At 40.3% G+C, this 15,097-nt stretch overlaps 4 protein-coding genes across 6 annotated transcripts in view; 1 reads left to right on the top strand and 3 right to left on the bottom strand.

Annotated features, from left to right (window-relative positions):
* Positions 1-60: 60 nt before the first annotated feature.
* Positions 61-618, bottom strand: LOC106303487 (glutathione S-transferase T3-like). The gene has a single exon (XM_013739743.1). The coding sequence runs from the start codon at positions 616-618 to the stop codon at positions 61-63; it is 558 nt and encodes a 185-aa protein (XP_013595197.1).
* Positions 619-1,211: 593 nt separating this feature from the next.
* Positions 1,212-8,300, top strand: LOC106306279 (kinesin-related protein 11-like). Of its 2 annotated transcripts, XM_013742839.1 has the most exons (26): positions 1,212-1,656; positions 1,693-1,870; positions 1,954-2,051; positions 2,154-2,243; positions 2,324-2,376; positions 2,487-2,552; positions 2,628-2,681; positions 2,881-2,940; positions 3,124-3,202; positions 3,296-3,363; positions 3,493-3,549; positions 3,629-3,733; positions 4,120-4,224; positions 4,399-4,506; positions 4,608-4,739; positions 4,831-5,013; positions 5,315-5,461; positions 5,539-5,676; positions 5,827-5,946; positions 6,032-6,082; positions 6,192-6,239; positions 6,347-6,475; positions 6,636-7,355; positions 7,448-7,577; positions 7,655-7,756; positions 8,066-8,300. In XM_013742839.1, the coding sequence occupies exons 1-25, from the start codon at positions 1,548-1,550 to the stop codon at positions 7,738-7,740; spliced, it is 3,114 nt and encodes a 1,037-aa protein (XP_013598293.1). In that variant the 5' UTR covers positions 1,212-1,547; the 3' UTR covers positions 7,741-7,756; positions 8,066-8,300. The 2 variants fall into 2 exon arrangements, with proteins under 2 accessions (XP_013598293.1, XP_013598292.1); XM_013742838.1 differs by having other exon boundaries at positions 1,212-1,870.
* Positions 8,301-9,596: 1,296 nt separating this feature from the next.
* On the bottom strand, positions 9,597-12,532 carry LOC106306922 (probable receptor-like protein kinase At4g39110). Its single transcript, XM_013743713.1, has one exon. The coding sequence runs from the start codon at positions 12,454-12,456 to the stop codon at positions 9,634-9,636; it is 2,823 nt and encodes a 940-aa protein (XP_013599167.1). The 5' UTR covers positions 12,457-12,532; the 3' UTR covers positions 9,597-9,633.
* Positions 12,533-12,829: 297 nt separating this feature from the next.
* Positions 12,830-15,097, bottom strand: part of LOC106306923 (probable serine/threonine-protein kinase DDB_G0278665) — a 2,593-nt gene continuing 325 nt past the window's right edge. The window contains exons 2-5 of one of the 2 annotated variants that reach the window (XM_013743715.1): positions 14,501-14,864; positions 14,202-14,256; positions 13,179-14,103; positions 12,830-13,095 (exon numbers count right to left, since the gene is read on the bottom strand). In XM_013743715.1, the coding sequence (XP_013599169.1) occupies positions 13,183-14,103; positions 14,202-14,256; positions 14,501-14,808 (1,284 nt within the window). In that variant the 5' untranslated portion in view covers positions 14,809-14,864 and the 3' untranslated portion in view covers positions 12,830-13,095; positions 13,179-13,182. Of the gene's footprint in view, positions 13,096-13,178; positions 14,104-14,201; positions 14,257-14,491; positions 14,865-15,097 lie in introns of those variants that run through there. The other variant, XM_013743714.1, reaches the window with a different exon arrangement.

The raw sequence follows: 15,097 nt of genomic DNA, 5'->3' as shown, positions 1-15,097 counted from the left end.
TGTATCCACCTCCACAGCTTGTTTGCGCTTCTCCTTTGCCGGATAAGAGGAGCACCATTTCTAGTCGTGCCTCAACTCCCTCCAGCAGTGATCCATGGTGAACTTGTAGCCGGCCGTTTTGAAGAAAATGTCTAACGCCGTTTTCATCACATCATCATCGTTTTGCCCACTTCTCTGCTCCCTCAGAGCCGCATCATAGGAGCCAGCAAACTTGGCAACGCCGCCGTTTATCCTTGCCCACCGCTGCTTGCAAGACATTAGTTCTCTCTGTATTGTCCCAACGAGGAGGGGACTAGCGTTGTAGTACTCTACTATACGGAACCAGAAAGCATCGGCTTTCTGCTCGTTGCTCACCACAGGGTCCTTACTGGTGTTTAGCCAAGCACCAATAAAGATTTTATCCTCTGTGGGAGTCCACTTCCTCCTCTCAGAGGGATTAGAATTCACACCAGACTTAGCACTAACGTCGGTACCAGACAGCACAGGAGACGCAACAGGAACCTCGCTACCAGACTCATCAGGACCTTGACTGCCGAACCAAAAAGGTTCTGGTGAATCAAGATCAACTGTATTTTGACTAAGGTGAAATCTAGTAAAACTTTGTGAGTTATTAGCCATGGTTTCAATTGTTTCTCTGTGACACTCTACTAGCGACACAGAGGGCTTATTAATAAGCCTTCTATCACTTAACTAATTAAAAGCAATCAGATCACAACAGTTGAGTTTCATTAACTATTCGACTAAGTAAAGTACAATGGTAGCTACTAGTAACTTAAGTATTTTAACTATTTTTCCTTCCGGTTTCTAAAACACCACTAATTGTTTTCAATAGTTAAAACACCAGAAAGTTAAAAAATTACCTCGTTAAAGAAACAAAGATGGTACGCCCCACTCCTTTGAATCCTTTCTAAGGATTTGATCAAAATCCAAGGTTGCGGGTGCTCTAGAGATGCTAGATTTGAAAACCATTGTTAACTGTGCGCGCTTATTTCACTAGTCTCGGTCACACGATGGTCTTCAATATGTCACGTCAACTCACAGTAAAATTATTTGAATAAATATATTTGTATCTTGTCTTCCCCAAAATCGTGTTTTGTCGTTCTCCTCCCTAAATTATTTTCAACGACCACAATTAATTTATTTAAATAAAATATTGTATTGGAAAGGCACAGAAAAAAAAAAAAAATTCAAAATCAGAAATTTCAACCTCCTCGTTTCTTCACCCAGGAAGAAGAAGAGAGAGAGAGAGAGAGAGAGAGAGAGAGAGATCTATCTCCTACACCGCCTTCGCTTAAAGAAGAAGACGACGAAACAATCTCTCTCTCTACACCGCCTTCGCTTAAAGAAGAAGACGAAACAATCTCTCTCTACCAGCAACCGAAAGGAGAGAGAGAGAGAGAGAGAGAGAGGTTAGAATGATTTATTCAGTCTCCAGCAGCCATGTGAGCTCCCCCCACTGACACATTCTCTTCCTTTCCTGAATCGATTCCGGGACCGAGTCGCCGGAGTTGACCTCCTCCCCCACCCGCGAGTTTCTAGGTCAGTGGATGGCTTCATCCTCATCTCGAACAAGGAGCAGCTCTCCCTTCTCTAACAATAGACCAGCAAGTCCCTCTTCTTCCACTTCTTCTTCTCATCTCAGCAACCGTCTCCTTCCCCGTTCTTCCTCCACCTCCGGCGGCGGAATCGGCTCCCGATCTATGACGCCTAGTCGCACCTTCTCCGATTACGGCCCAATCGGCTCCGAGAGCTTCGGAACTGGATCCTCTGTCCCTTACCCGTCGGAGGAGCTCCTCGGCGAGCCTGTGGAGGAGACTATCAGCTCCGAGCGGGATAGCATTTCCGTCACCGTTCGTTTTCGACCTTTGAGGTATATATTAATAGATCTGATCGCCCTACACCAGATCTAGATGCAATTCGAATGTTCATATTATTGGGATTCTGAAATTGCAGTGATAGAGAGTATCAAAGAGGAGATGAAGTTGCTTGGTATCCTGATGGCGATACCATGGTCAGGCACGACTACAATCCCCTCACTGCCTACGCTTTTGGTATTCTCCGGTTTTTTTTTATTTTTTTTTTATTAGATGATAATTATTGTTCAAATTGATTACAGTGGTGAGTGAATATTATTCCAAATTTGTGGATGTCAGATAAAGTATTTGGACCACAAGCAAATACTATGGACGTTTACGACGTTGCTGCAAGACCCGTTGTCAAGGCTGCTATGGAAGGTGTTAACGGTATGGAGCTGCCACATTTTTTCTCCTATATTTAGTATTGTTTGTTATAGCCTGACTCAAGTGTTTTGGAATTTTGACAGGAACCGTTTTTGCTTATGGTGTTACAAGCAGTGGAAAGACCCATACCATGCATGTACGACTTTTTTCTTCGATATCTTCTTCTAGGTATTCTGTTGGATATCAAATTCCCATCCAAACAAGTGATATTCTTTTTCTTTTTCCATTTGGTTGCAATATGCTTAGGGTGATCAAGAATCTCCTGGGATCATACCACTTGCAATAAAAGACGTCTTCAGTATCATCCAGGATGTAAGTGTTCTTCATCTCTTTTTTCTCCCATGACTTACTTCCTGTTCCCTAATTGGCTACGTCATTATCTTTCAGACTCCAGGAAGGGAGTTCCTGCTCCGTGTTTCATATCTTGAAATATACAACGAGGTTAGTCCAACTTTCTCTCCTTGCTACATCACTTGCTAAGCCTTGGAAAGTAGTCTGGGATTTGTTTCCATGCCCTTTACCTTATCACTGGGAAGTCAACTGCTTAAATTATATAAATTTGAGTCATCTCTTTACTCTTCCTTGAGTGTTTGTCTGTTTCATCTGTCTACAGTTTATCTGATTACTGTCCTTGTATCAGGTGATAAATGATTTACTGGATCCAACAGGCCAAAACTTACGAGTTAGAGAGGATTCCCAGGTTTGCTTTAACCACTATTGAATGAATGCTTAGATTTATCCCCTTCTCTCTCTAACACGCACGTACAGTTTTATAGCATCATGGTCTAAATAGAATAATTTAGAACGAATTAGCTTTAATATTTATCCTCCTGTTATAAGAATTATTTTGGCTAAGTCAAGAGTGTACTATTCGTTTTTCTAGGGCACTTATGTTGAGGGTATCAAGGAAGAAGTTGTTTTGTCTCCTGGTCACGTACTATCCTTCATTGCAGCTGGAGAAGGTAATTAGAAAACTTGACCTTTGACACATGTCTTGATGTTCTGAACTCTGCCCCTCCTGCCTCTCCTTAGTGTTGCTGTTGTTTTAATGACAGAACATCGCCACGTTGGTTCAAATAATTTCAATTTGATGAGCAGCAGAAGTCACACTTTATTTACACTGGTATGTCTTCAAGATCCAAACTTGTCATAGTGTAACGTATTGCTCTTCTAAGTGTCTCTGCATGATATTTGTTTGCTCGTACAAGTGTCTTTATTACATGTTTTGAGTCCAATTTGTATATGTTTGCAGATGATTGAAAGTAGTGCTACTGGAGATGAATATGATGGAGTTATTTTTTCTCAACTCGTAAGTGCTTCTTCGTTTAGTTATTATATAGATCATTCATTTGTCAAGAGGGGCCTAACTGTATATCTTTCTTGTTTAGAATTTGATTGACTTGGCCGGATCTGAGAGTTCCAAAACTGAAACAACTGGATTGAGGAGGAAGGAGGGTTCATACATCAACAAGAGTCTTCTAACTCTTGGAACTGTAGGTTTCATTTCTTAATTCGGGGGTTTCCTTCCATTATCATCTGTTTCTTAATATGTAACGATGGCATGCCAATCAAAAGCATCATTACTGCATAATGCTGGACTTGCTAATAGGAACAATTTAATTAGATTCTAGATCCCATTTGTGTCATTAAAGAATCATAACATAATTTTCAGTTGCTGGGAATACACTTAGGATTCTCAGTACATTTCTGTTTTTCATGATCTATTTTGTGCTAGTATCTCTTGATACTTGACTTTCTGATAAGTAGTATGCTGCCTTTTTTGTACTTTTTGTCTGTCGATGGTAGCATTTTAAGTCTTAAACCTTTGCGATGGAACTTCCTTTTACTAAAATTATTTCTTGTGGTTTTATTTATGAAGGTGATTGGAAAACTTAGTGAGGGTAAGGCAACTCACATTCCATATCGCGACTCTAAGTTAACTCGTCTTCTGCAATCATCATTAAGTGGTCATGGGCATGTTTCGGTAAGACTATTCTGTCTCTGGTTAAATATTTCCAGTTTCATTATATTATTTTCCATGGTTGACTTTCGGAGGATTTTTGGCTATATATCTGTAGTACGCACTACGCAGTGCAGTCACGCTAATTCACCAAAACAAACAGAGAAACTAATTCTGTACTTTGTTTTCCCCTTTCAGCTCATATGTACAATTACTCCCGCGTCTAGCAGTAATGAGGAAACTCATAATACATTGAAATTCGCCAGCAGGGCAAAGAGTATAGAAATCTATGCTTCACGCAATCAGGTGATCTCTTAGCATGTTTTTTCAATAAAGTACCTTGCTCTATTCAAGGGTACAAGCTCGAACTTCTACTTAATGACTAATATATAATGTCCTAAAAGCAGATTATAGATGAGAAGTCACTAATTAAGAAATATCAAAGAGAGATCTCAATTCTCAAACTAGAACTTGATCAGCTAAGAAGAGGTATGCTTGTTGGTGTCAGTCATGAAGAGTTGATAAGCTTAAAGCAACAGGTTCTGACTTCCGCAGACCATTTTTATCCTGAATATATTTTGCTGTGTACCAATGGCAGTGATTGAACTACCTATCTATGTATTATAACAGTTGGAAGAAGGTCAAGTGAAAATGCAGTCAAGATTGGAGGAAGAAGAAGAAGCCAAAGCTGCTCTAATGAGCAGAATTCAAAAGCTTACCAAGCTCATACTCGTATCTACCAAGAATTCTAGAACTGGATATTTGGGTGACGTACCCACTCACCAGCGCAGTCTCTCTGCGGGAAATGATGACGTAAGTTGTCTTATCAAACCAGTGATGTGTTCCGCAATGACAAATTCTTGCCAACTGAGAGTGGTAAATAGTTCAAGTGATTCTATCCATTATGGGGTGGGCCAATTGAATAAGTTTTGGAAATAGTTAGTGTTGTTTATTTCTTTCGAATAAGTATATATTTTGTTTACTCGAGGCATTTTTCGGGGCAAGTAATTTATCGTTCTATCTTTTCTTTTACTCTACTGCTACATGTTGCTGCCTTATCTCAGAAGCTATTTCAAACACAATGAATCATTCTGTTTTTTTCTTTGCTTTTCAGAAATTCGCTTCTCTCTTGGATAATGATAACCTGGGATCTCCATCTTCTACCCTGGCTCTTGTATCAGATGGTTCTTTAGGTTTTAACCACCGGAGATCTTCCAGCAAGTTGAATGGCGAAAACTCGCCCGGTGCAGAAATTACGCAAGTGAGTAGACTACCCCAAAGTTTGTATTGATTGTCAGAAATGGCATCTAATAGTTGGGGGACAATGGCTACTTATAGGGTGTCATTACGCCGGATGAAATTGACCTTCTGGTTGAACAAGTTAAGATGCTTGCTGGCGAAATAGCTTTCAGTATGAGCACTCTAAAGCGTTTGGTGGACCAGTCCGTAAATGATCCGGAAAACTCACAAACTCAGGTAAAGTAACTTTTGATATTTGTGTACTCTGCCACCGGAAACACGTTTCAAAGATATTTGTTGTGATTTTTTAGAAGAGTATTTGACTGTCTACCTGAAGTGTCTATTTTACTTTGCTTAAATAATTAACCTGCTAAATTATTCATACAGATACAGGATCTGGAACGCGAGATTCAAGAAAAGCAAGGACAAATGAGGGCTTTAGAACAGCTAATAATTGAGAGTGGTGAAGCATCAATTGCCAACGCATCATTGGTTGAGATGCAACAGGTATACAATCTCCACATCCCTTCACTGCGAGAACATGACTTTGGACCCTTTCAGCTAAGATATTATGTTCTTTTCTTGTTTTCAGAAAGTAATGAGTTTAATGACCCAGTGCAATGAGAAGAGCTTTGAACTAGAGGTGAAGATTTATTCTTTTACTGAAAATACCGCCTTGTTTACTACAAGAGCCAAATCAAAGGTTTTCTTAAAGTAACCATATGTTTAACTTGGTTCTACCTCTGGCACAGATCAAATCAGCAGATAATTGTATTCTTCAAGAACAACTACAGAAGAAGGTTGGTAGCTTCTTTTTTTCACTCAGTTCTTCTTGCTTACTATCATTCATCCTTTATCACTGTTCTGCGAAAAATTGCCTCTTACCACACTTTTCCCAAAAATGTAGTGCACTGAGAACAAAGAACTACATGAAAAGGTGAACCTTCTAGAGCAACGTTTCAAAGCAGTATCTAGTGAGAAATCAGCATCATCTGGAGAATATGCAGATGAACTGAAAAGGAAAATACAGTCGCAGGTAAATATACAAACATACATTCTCCGTTCTCGTATGTCAGTAAATAACCGCATGATAATATCACGTAACGTAGACAATAATAAAAAAAATTGATCTTCTGTTAATAGTTACATACTTTTATCTCTTGTTTTTACATAGACGTTTATGTCTTCTACTTTAGGAGATAAAGAACGAGAAATTGAAGCTAGAACATGTCCAGATCGTGGAAGAGAACAGTGGTTTACGAGTACAAAATCAAAAACTAGCTGAAGAAGCTTCATACGCTAAGGAACTAGCCTCTGCTGCTGCTGTTGAGCTGAAAAATCTGGCTAGTGAGGTAACAAAACTTTCACTACAAAACACAAAGCTCGAGAAAGAACTAGCAGCTGCAAGAGACTTGGCTCAAACGCGTAACCCCATGAATGGAGTTAATAGTCGCAAGTATAACGACGGGTCAAGGTCAGGAATAAAGGGAAGGATCTCTTCGGGTAGGTCAAGTGGAGATGAGTTTCACTCAAGGAGTCTCGACCTGGAAGATCTGAAAATGGAGTTGAAAGCAAGGAAACAGCGAGAGGCGGTTCTTGAGTCTGCACTGTCAGAGAAAGAGTTCATAGAAGAAGAATACAGGAAAAAAGCAGAAGAAGCAAAGAGAAGAGAGGAAGCCCTAGAAAATGATTTGGCAAACATGTGGGTACTTGTTGCCAAGTTGAAGAAAGACAATGGTGCATCTTCTGAAGTCAATGGAACTGCCACTGACCCAGCAAGGGAAATAGAGAAGAATCAAAGCAACACGGTTCTGAAAGAGAGACAAGTCTCGAGCGCACCGAGACAACCTGAAGTAGTAGTGGTAGCTAAAACCGAAGAGACACCAAAAGAGGAACCTCTTGTTGCTCGTCTCAAGGTAAATCAAACGAAATGAGCTTTTTACATTGTTTACCTGTGAAACAGTCTTTCGGTCACATATATTTAACAAGGTTTGTAACAATGAGACAGGCACGGATGCAAGAAATGAAGGAGAAAGAAATGAAATCGCAAGCGAATGGAGACGCAAACTCTCACATTTGTAAAGTGTGTTTCGAGTCTCCCACGGCAGCAATTCTACTCCCTTGCCGCCATTTCTGCTGTAAGTCACAACTTCATCTCCATGAAACCTCCTTTCTCAGAACAAATTATAAAGTAAAAAGATACTTCTTTGTACAGTATGTAAATCCTGTTCCCTGGCTTGCTCTGAATGCCCAATCTGCCGCACAAAGATCTCTGATCGGCTCTTTGCGTTTCCGTCTTGACCTATGCAAATCAAAGGTACCTTTTTGCAAGAGAATGCAAAATGTTGTTGTGTTGCATTCCATTTTGGGTTCTTTTTTCCGTTATAGAAAATGCAGCTGAAACTAAAAATCTAGCTGGGTCGAGTTTGGTAAAGTCTTGGTTGTTCTATCAAAATTGTACATGGGAGTTTCGGTTTGTTTTTTTTTAAATAGAAAGTAAAAGCTGAGTTTAACCGATTTAAGCTATTAGGTTCAGTGTTTGGTTTCATTATTGGTATTTTTGCTCATGGGCTTCAATGACTTGTTGAATAAAATAGAAAACTGATCAAGTTGGATGATGTTGCAGGTTGTCAAGAACTCTGGGTGAAGCCTGTTGCTAAATATTTTAGGAAAAGAACAGGTTGTGAATTTTTTTTAAACTAGTTTTCGGCCTCTTTGTATGTAATATGTCTATGCTTATATTTAATATTTGTCACTAAAAAGAGGGAGGGGGAGGTTATTTTGCATATCACCAGAACTGCATACTCTCATTTGTTAAAAGGGTTTGAATTTGTTGTTACAAAAGAGGTTCCTGAATTTAACCTTGGTGTCATCCCTTGAAATTATATCTGTGGTTGTTCCACAAACCAAACCACTTGTTATACTGTTAACCATCCGATTGAATTGGACGTCAGGCTAAATTGTCAAATCCCAGTCCGAATCTTTGTTGGCAAAGACAAAACGGATTGTTTCGTATTACAAACAAAGATACACAGTAAGAAAAAAAAATAGAGCAAATAACACAAAACAACAAATTGGTTTCGATCCCGTGATTTCAAAACCCAACGGCCCAAAAAGGTTCATCCCTTGTAATAATTAGTACAAACATTGTTGTCTCATAGGAGACACATGAAGGATGTTCGGAGATAGTGCATGACGCATGAAGGCAGGTTTAAACTTTGGGTTTTAAAAGCCTAATTAAGTGAATGACATTTAGTTTAAACTGGATTTAAATGTATGAGGCTAATTTCAGTGTTTGTTCTATAGTAATTTTACTTTGGTAAAGCTGTAAAGCGGAGAGCACTTGTTAGTAAAAACAAAACAAATTAGTTATTGGGTAACAATTGGTAGAAATCATATTTAGATGGTTCTTGTTATCTTTGTTTAATTTTTTTGTGATCTTCCAACTCAAACATCTCTTTCGCTTCTTTTGGATTAATAAACTTCTGATCTTCCAACAAATGATCTAAAGCACTCTGAAATTTAAGAAAAAATCTCACCCAAATCTTTTTTACCTTTTCTAAATTCCACCCATATAAATGAGATTTTAGTCCAAATCTCTTCAAACTCAAACTTTTCTCAAATCCAATCAAACCTTTAAAATCCACAGTTCAATACACCTCCTTCACCTTCCTCAAAAAAACAGCAGAGAAATCGAGAGCCAACCAATGGAGAGAGTCCGAAGTTGTAAGAAGATTCATTACACACACACACTCAAGTTTTAATATGAAGTTGTAATTGCAACCTAAGATTAACAACTACAAGAAAAAAACGCAGTGTTAATGCGAAGTTGTAGGAAGATTCGTTACATACACACACGCAAGTTTTAATAAGAAGTTGTATTTGCAACCGGCTAAGATTAACAACTACAGAACAAAAAAAAGATTAACAGCTACAACAAAGGAGGATAAGTAGATAAATGCATCAGAGCATTTAGTTAGTATACATACAAATACATATCCACCCACGAATTACATTCATACAAAAAAAATAGAGAAATTTGACATAATACACCAAAAAAATATAAATATCACAAAAACATAATAAGAAACAAACAGTCATTCTTTTCCATTTCAATTACTGTTAATGGTAACAAATTCTTTTTGTTTGTTTTTGTCTTTTTTTAAATTAGTTATCTGTCACTTGTTTTTTTGTTTATCTTCCGTTAAGGCTAGCAAACTGAGTAAACATGGTTGTACCAGAGTGTTCATCCACGGCCTGAGCCTCGGCTGCACCATTGTTCTCTTCCACCTTAGAAGCAGCTGGAACACTACCCGCAGCAGTCGCGTTGGTGGCGACTGCAGGAGTGATTGGAGTTGTATCTGCTGGCGGAACCACAACACCTGGCTCACCGTTCTCATTCTCCTCTGCTTTGCCCTGAGTGAATGCCTCTTGAAGCTGGAGAGCATATTCCAAGTTCCACAAAACATCTCCCATTGATGGCCTATCAACACCGTAATCTTCCAAACACTTCTCCGCAGCTTCCGCAAACTTCTTCATCGATTCAGGGTTTATAGTTCCAGCCAAATGAGGATCCATGATCTTCTCGAGCATTCCTTTTCGTTTCCACTGCATAGCCCATTCAGCCAAGTTAACCTGTTCTCTTGGTAGCTGAGGGTTGATGGCTGGTCTTGCGCAGAGAGCTTCTAGAAGAACGACACCAAATGAATAAACATCAGACTTATCGGTAAGTTGTTGTCTCCTAAAGTACTCCGGGTCTAGGTAACCGAAACTTCCTTTCACTGCCGTGCTGACATGGTTCTGTCCGAAGGCTACATCTTTAGAAAGACCAAAGTCAGCCACCTTAGCAACTAAAGCATCATCGAGAAGAATGTTGGTTGATTTGACGTCACGGTGGATAATCCCTTGCGCTGTTCCTGTGTGCAGATAGTGAAGCCCGCGAGCAGAACCGATACATATCTCAAGACGCTGTTTCCAGGTCAAAGGAGCAAGGTTCTTTCCGTATAAATGATCTCTGAATGGGCCATTGGACATGAACTCATAGACCAAGATCATCTCCGAGTTTTCATCACAGTAACCAATCAAGGAGACCAAGTGTCTGTGTCTGAGCTTAGAAAGCATCTGAATCTCTGTCTCAAACTCAGTGATTCCTTGTTCAGACTGTGGGTTACCTCGCTTGACAGCAACTTTGGTCCCATCGTCGAGGGTCGCAATATAGACATTACCGAACCCTCCAACACCGATAATCTGAGACGCTTCGAAGTTCTTTGTGGCTTCTTGAAGTTCTGAAAGGGAGAAAGAGCGGCCTAGCCCCATGGTTGAGTTGTAGAAGTTTGATTTTTGAGAACCGCCTTTGCTTGACATGAAAGTGCTGTCACCAGCGTGTATGGGAAGCAACCAAGAGGAGAAACTGTTCCTCTTCTGCCAATCTTGTGGCCTCTTCTTCCACTTGTAAACCATGGCTCCAAGCCCAATGAAAGCTCCAAACATCATCACAAACCCAGCGGTCGCAACCATACCGTGTTTCCCCATGCCAGTGGTTCTACCATCAACTCCAAACTCTCCGTCAAGGCTGTTCACGGAGTTGCTCATCTTCAAGACCTCAACTCCATTCAAGATTGCGTTTGGAGTGCCTGTATCTTCTCCCATGGGACTAATCTGGACTAGCAGCTCAGGACTCATAAGCGTCGCGTTCACAACAATGTCTTTGTAGTAAGGAGCTGAGAGATCGCCTGCCACAGTGGACAAATCCAGCCCAGAAATGGCAGTTTTCCCGTTGATGTACACATTGAAGTAAAGGTCATTGAGAGATTTGCTAACGATGTCACAGAAGTGAAGCCTGATGAGGTAGTTAAAGGACGGGTTCGAAGGGAAGTTCCAGCTGACGTTGAAGTTAGGAGCAATGGTGTGAGAGTCAGCCATTTCAGCAGCTGTTGCATAAACCGTCTGTGGAGCAATCAAAGGTGTAATTCCTGGAGGGTACTTGATTGCAGAAGGGGTCGTCTTAACGTCCTTGGCAAGGTTCTCATCTTTCAAGAACTCCTTATCTGGTATCCATGTTCTTCCTAATGTATCATTCTGAGGCATGATCAAAGGACCACCAACGTTGACTCTGTAAACAGACTGGTAAGCGTAGTCAGACAGACCGGAGAGACCGTTAACCGGGAAAAGGGCTGTGCCGGAATCAGAGATCAGTTCGTCCGGAGCTGAGACAACTTCGATAGCGTTGATGAACGCTGCGGAGGTTTTCATAGGTCTGAACCTGAGGGAGAACTGTGCATCCGTTATGTTGACTAGATACTCCTTCTGGAGAACAGCTTGGCTATCATTGTTGTTGTTAGTAATCTTAAAGTTATGAAGCAACACATACTTCTCCGTTAGAACGGAGAAAGTTGCTTGTTGGAGATCAAACTTGTCGTTAGGGAAGGCCAAGAAATGGAGGCGAACCCAATGCCAACCAGGTCGGTTTAGATGGAACTTGTAGATGGCTTCCTCACGGAAGATCCTTGCAGTTAGGTAGATAGGAGAAGCGACCTTGGCTGAAGGTGGGGCAGAGACCTGAATATCATCCTTGGCTTCTATGTATTGGACCGTATCTTGGTCACTCTTGAAGACTTTTCCATCAGGGGTTTTGGATGAAGATTTGCTTCCACAATCAATGAGGATATCATCTGCCGGTTTAAAGCCTGTAGCAGGTCCTGCTGCAGACGCTACAGAACCTGAGAGGAAGAGGAGAATAGCCATGAGGAGAGCCATGGAAGGCTTTGGAGAAAAATCAAAGATTGGTTTCTTTCTTGTCTCCATCCTTCCTGGGTGGGAAGGAAAGAGAGAAGAGAGAGGGATGAGGAAGAACAAATAATAAGAAGTAATGAGGGGAGATTGTTGGATAGCGTGTGGTTGAAGAAAAGAGCCAGACAAAACAAAGATCATCAAAGAGAGAAAGGGTGAGTTGTTATATGTGTGGCCAGTTTTTTGGGAGTATGTTGTTATTTGGTGGAGGGTATGATCATCAATCATATTCAATGGTTTATATTTAGCAAACTACTAATTCTGTTATGTAGAAAATTTAGAGACAACGCCAAAAATAAAATAAGTATGGTTTCCTATTTCAGGAAAACTAAAAAAGAAAACTAGAATAAAAACTCTAACCAGATCACTATCAGTTTGGTTATCAAACAAGTATATATGAACGAAGTAGTCCCAAACGATCGTCCTGAAGCAAGAAAGTGATGAAGAAACATAAAGTAGACTAATCAACGTACCAGCGAAAGCTTTTCACTGCCATTCAGGTGCGGTGACTCCAATGCTTTGTTACTCCATCCATATGTTATGATAACGAGCAGCAATGATAAGGAGAAACAAGTCAAATGGTTACAGAGAGAGGTTTGACTGAGGTGAAGTCTCACCAGTAGATGTAATACAAAACATGTCCAAGTCTATGCACATCCAGAATAATTTATAGACTAGTGATTCAATGTTGTTTTCAACCCAATCCTGTATTCTAAATTTGTAACTTTACAAGTGTGAAAATTAAGTAACCAATTTATAAAAAAAAAACAATGAGGACAATGTGCAACTACAAATAGCTTGTCTTAAATGAATGGTACCGTGTCCGTGTGTGTGTCGAGTTCTACGCTTCACAGAGCAACGCAAAATCTGAAATAACACAAACACAATCAATCTCTAACTTGTAATTCACTAAGCTATATATATATATAGAGAGAGAGAGAGCAGCTTACAAGTTCATATTTTGATGGATTTGGTCCAGAAGAAGCCTTTCTTTCTGACAGGAAGATCATCTTTAGTGGATTTACTGTTACCTCTGGACCCAAAAGAGAAATGTCGAGCCAAGAAAGGCTTTGCGGAATAGCTCTTGACGCTCGAACTCGATACCAGTTTAGGGCTCTCGGCTGCTGAAGCCATGTGGCTCTGATCAAACATTACAAAATCGTTGCACTCAAAATCACTGTCCAAAACTCTGTTTCTGAGTCTTTTAGCTTTCAAATTCATCTCCACTTTCAATGCTTTCTCTGACAGCATCGCTGTTTTCTTCTCCCCCAATGTACAGATTGGGCATGATGGGTCGAACTTATCGATTTCTGGCGTCATCTGCTCTAAACACTCACCATGATAGACATGCCCACAAGCTAGAAATGCAGACACAGAGAGCTCATTGGTCATAAAGATATTTTGGCTGCTCCACAAGGATTTCTCTGACAAGGGTCTAGCGCATGCACCACAGGTTTGCTTCTGATGATTGGACATTCGGTTGCTATGATGGTCAATCTTGTCACGTTCAAGGCCAAAGCAGCCATTATCATAAGACAAAGGCTCGTTGCAGCGAGAAGATGACATCATTTCAGAAAAGGCTTGCTGTGACCAACCTTCCGATGGTCGACTCTGAGAAGAATCATATCTGAAAGGAGTTCCCAGCCTCTCTTCAGTTGGTGAGCTTCTGCTTAGTGAGTTAATTCCATAGATCTGACCATCTGAGAGTTGCTTTGATAGACGAGGGGACTGTGTCAGCTGAAGTGTGGATGAACTTGCAGGGTGGGAAGGAAGTGGTGAAGGTGGGAAAGAAGATGGTTGGGAAGCCAGTGAAAGAGACAATCGTGGAGGAGGTGGATATGAAGGTGGTGCAGCTTCTGTTGAAACATTTTCTTTCTGTGTGAGAGATAAAAATAAAAATGAGAAAGAGAGGTTATGCATCAACAAAGGTAAAACTTATAAGATATGAGAGGAAGTGATGAAACAGGCTTTACCTGCTCGAAGACAGTATTCATGGAAGAACATCTTGGAAATGATAGATCTGCCACAATAATAAGGAACATCGTGATCAAGAAAATAGATGCATAGGCAAAGCAAGAAGCAAACAGAAAACTCGTATCAATAATTATAGACTAGTCTTTCTTATGTTCATCATGAACTGAGAGAGACATTTTAACACGGTCTGAAGAAAAATCTTTTAAAGTCCCAAGTGAATAGCACCATACATGTGTTTCACTCAATTCCAAGATGAAGAATATATACTGAAGGAGCAGAAATGAATTACCTGAGGGGGGGAGATTTGAGCAGTGTCTGAGTCTGAAAGCTATGTAAACTAGGGGGGGAGCCATGAGAAGACACAAAAGGAGATTCAAATTTGAAGTCAGAGCCATCGTTACGACTAATACCATCGGATAACCAAGTAAGAGAGGAATCTTCACCAGCAACACGTCCTCCTCCTCCTCCTCTATTATTATTATTATTATTATTATTATCCCAGCGGAAACTCCAAGGCCTCCTCCTCTCAGTCTCAGCAGCTGATGAGTTAGGAGGCACGACGAGGACCATTTTGTCACGAGCAGCAACACAACATGCATTCCCCATCTCTGAACTCGCAACTATATGCAACTGACAATCCCGCTCTTAGCTTCAAAAAAATACTAAGAAACAAAGACATGATTACGAAGCTTCAGGAATTCAAGCTGCTGAGCAAACACAAGAATCAAACATCACAGAGTAAGATAATCCCCCCCTATAAAATTACACATTCATCCATTAATTTTTTTTTTATAAAAAAAGGAATCAATAAATCACTCAACTCAACTCAACTGACATGGATAAACAGATCCGAGATTAAGGCCCCAAAATCTGCAAGCCATGTTCATATGAGCCC

The sequence above is a fragment of the Brassica oleracea genome, chromosome C7, assembly GCF_000695525.1.
Source record: "Brassica oleracea var. oleracea cultivar TO1000 chromosome C7, BOL, whole genome shotgun sequence".
NCBI lineage: Eukaryota > Viridiplantae > Streptophyta > Magnoliopsida > Brassicales > Brassicaceae > Brassica > Brassica oleracea.
This window is presented reverse-complemented; position numbering and strand designations above follow the sequence as displayed.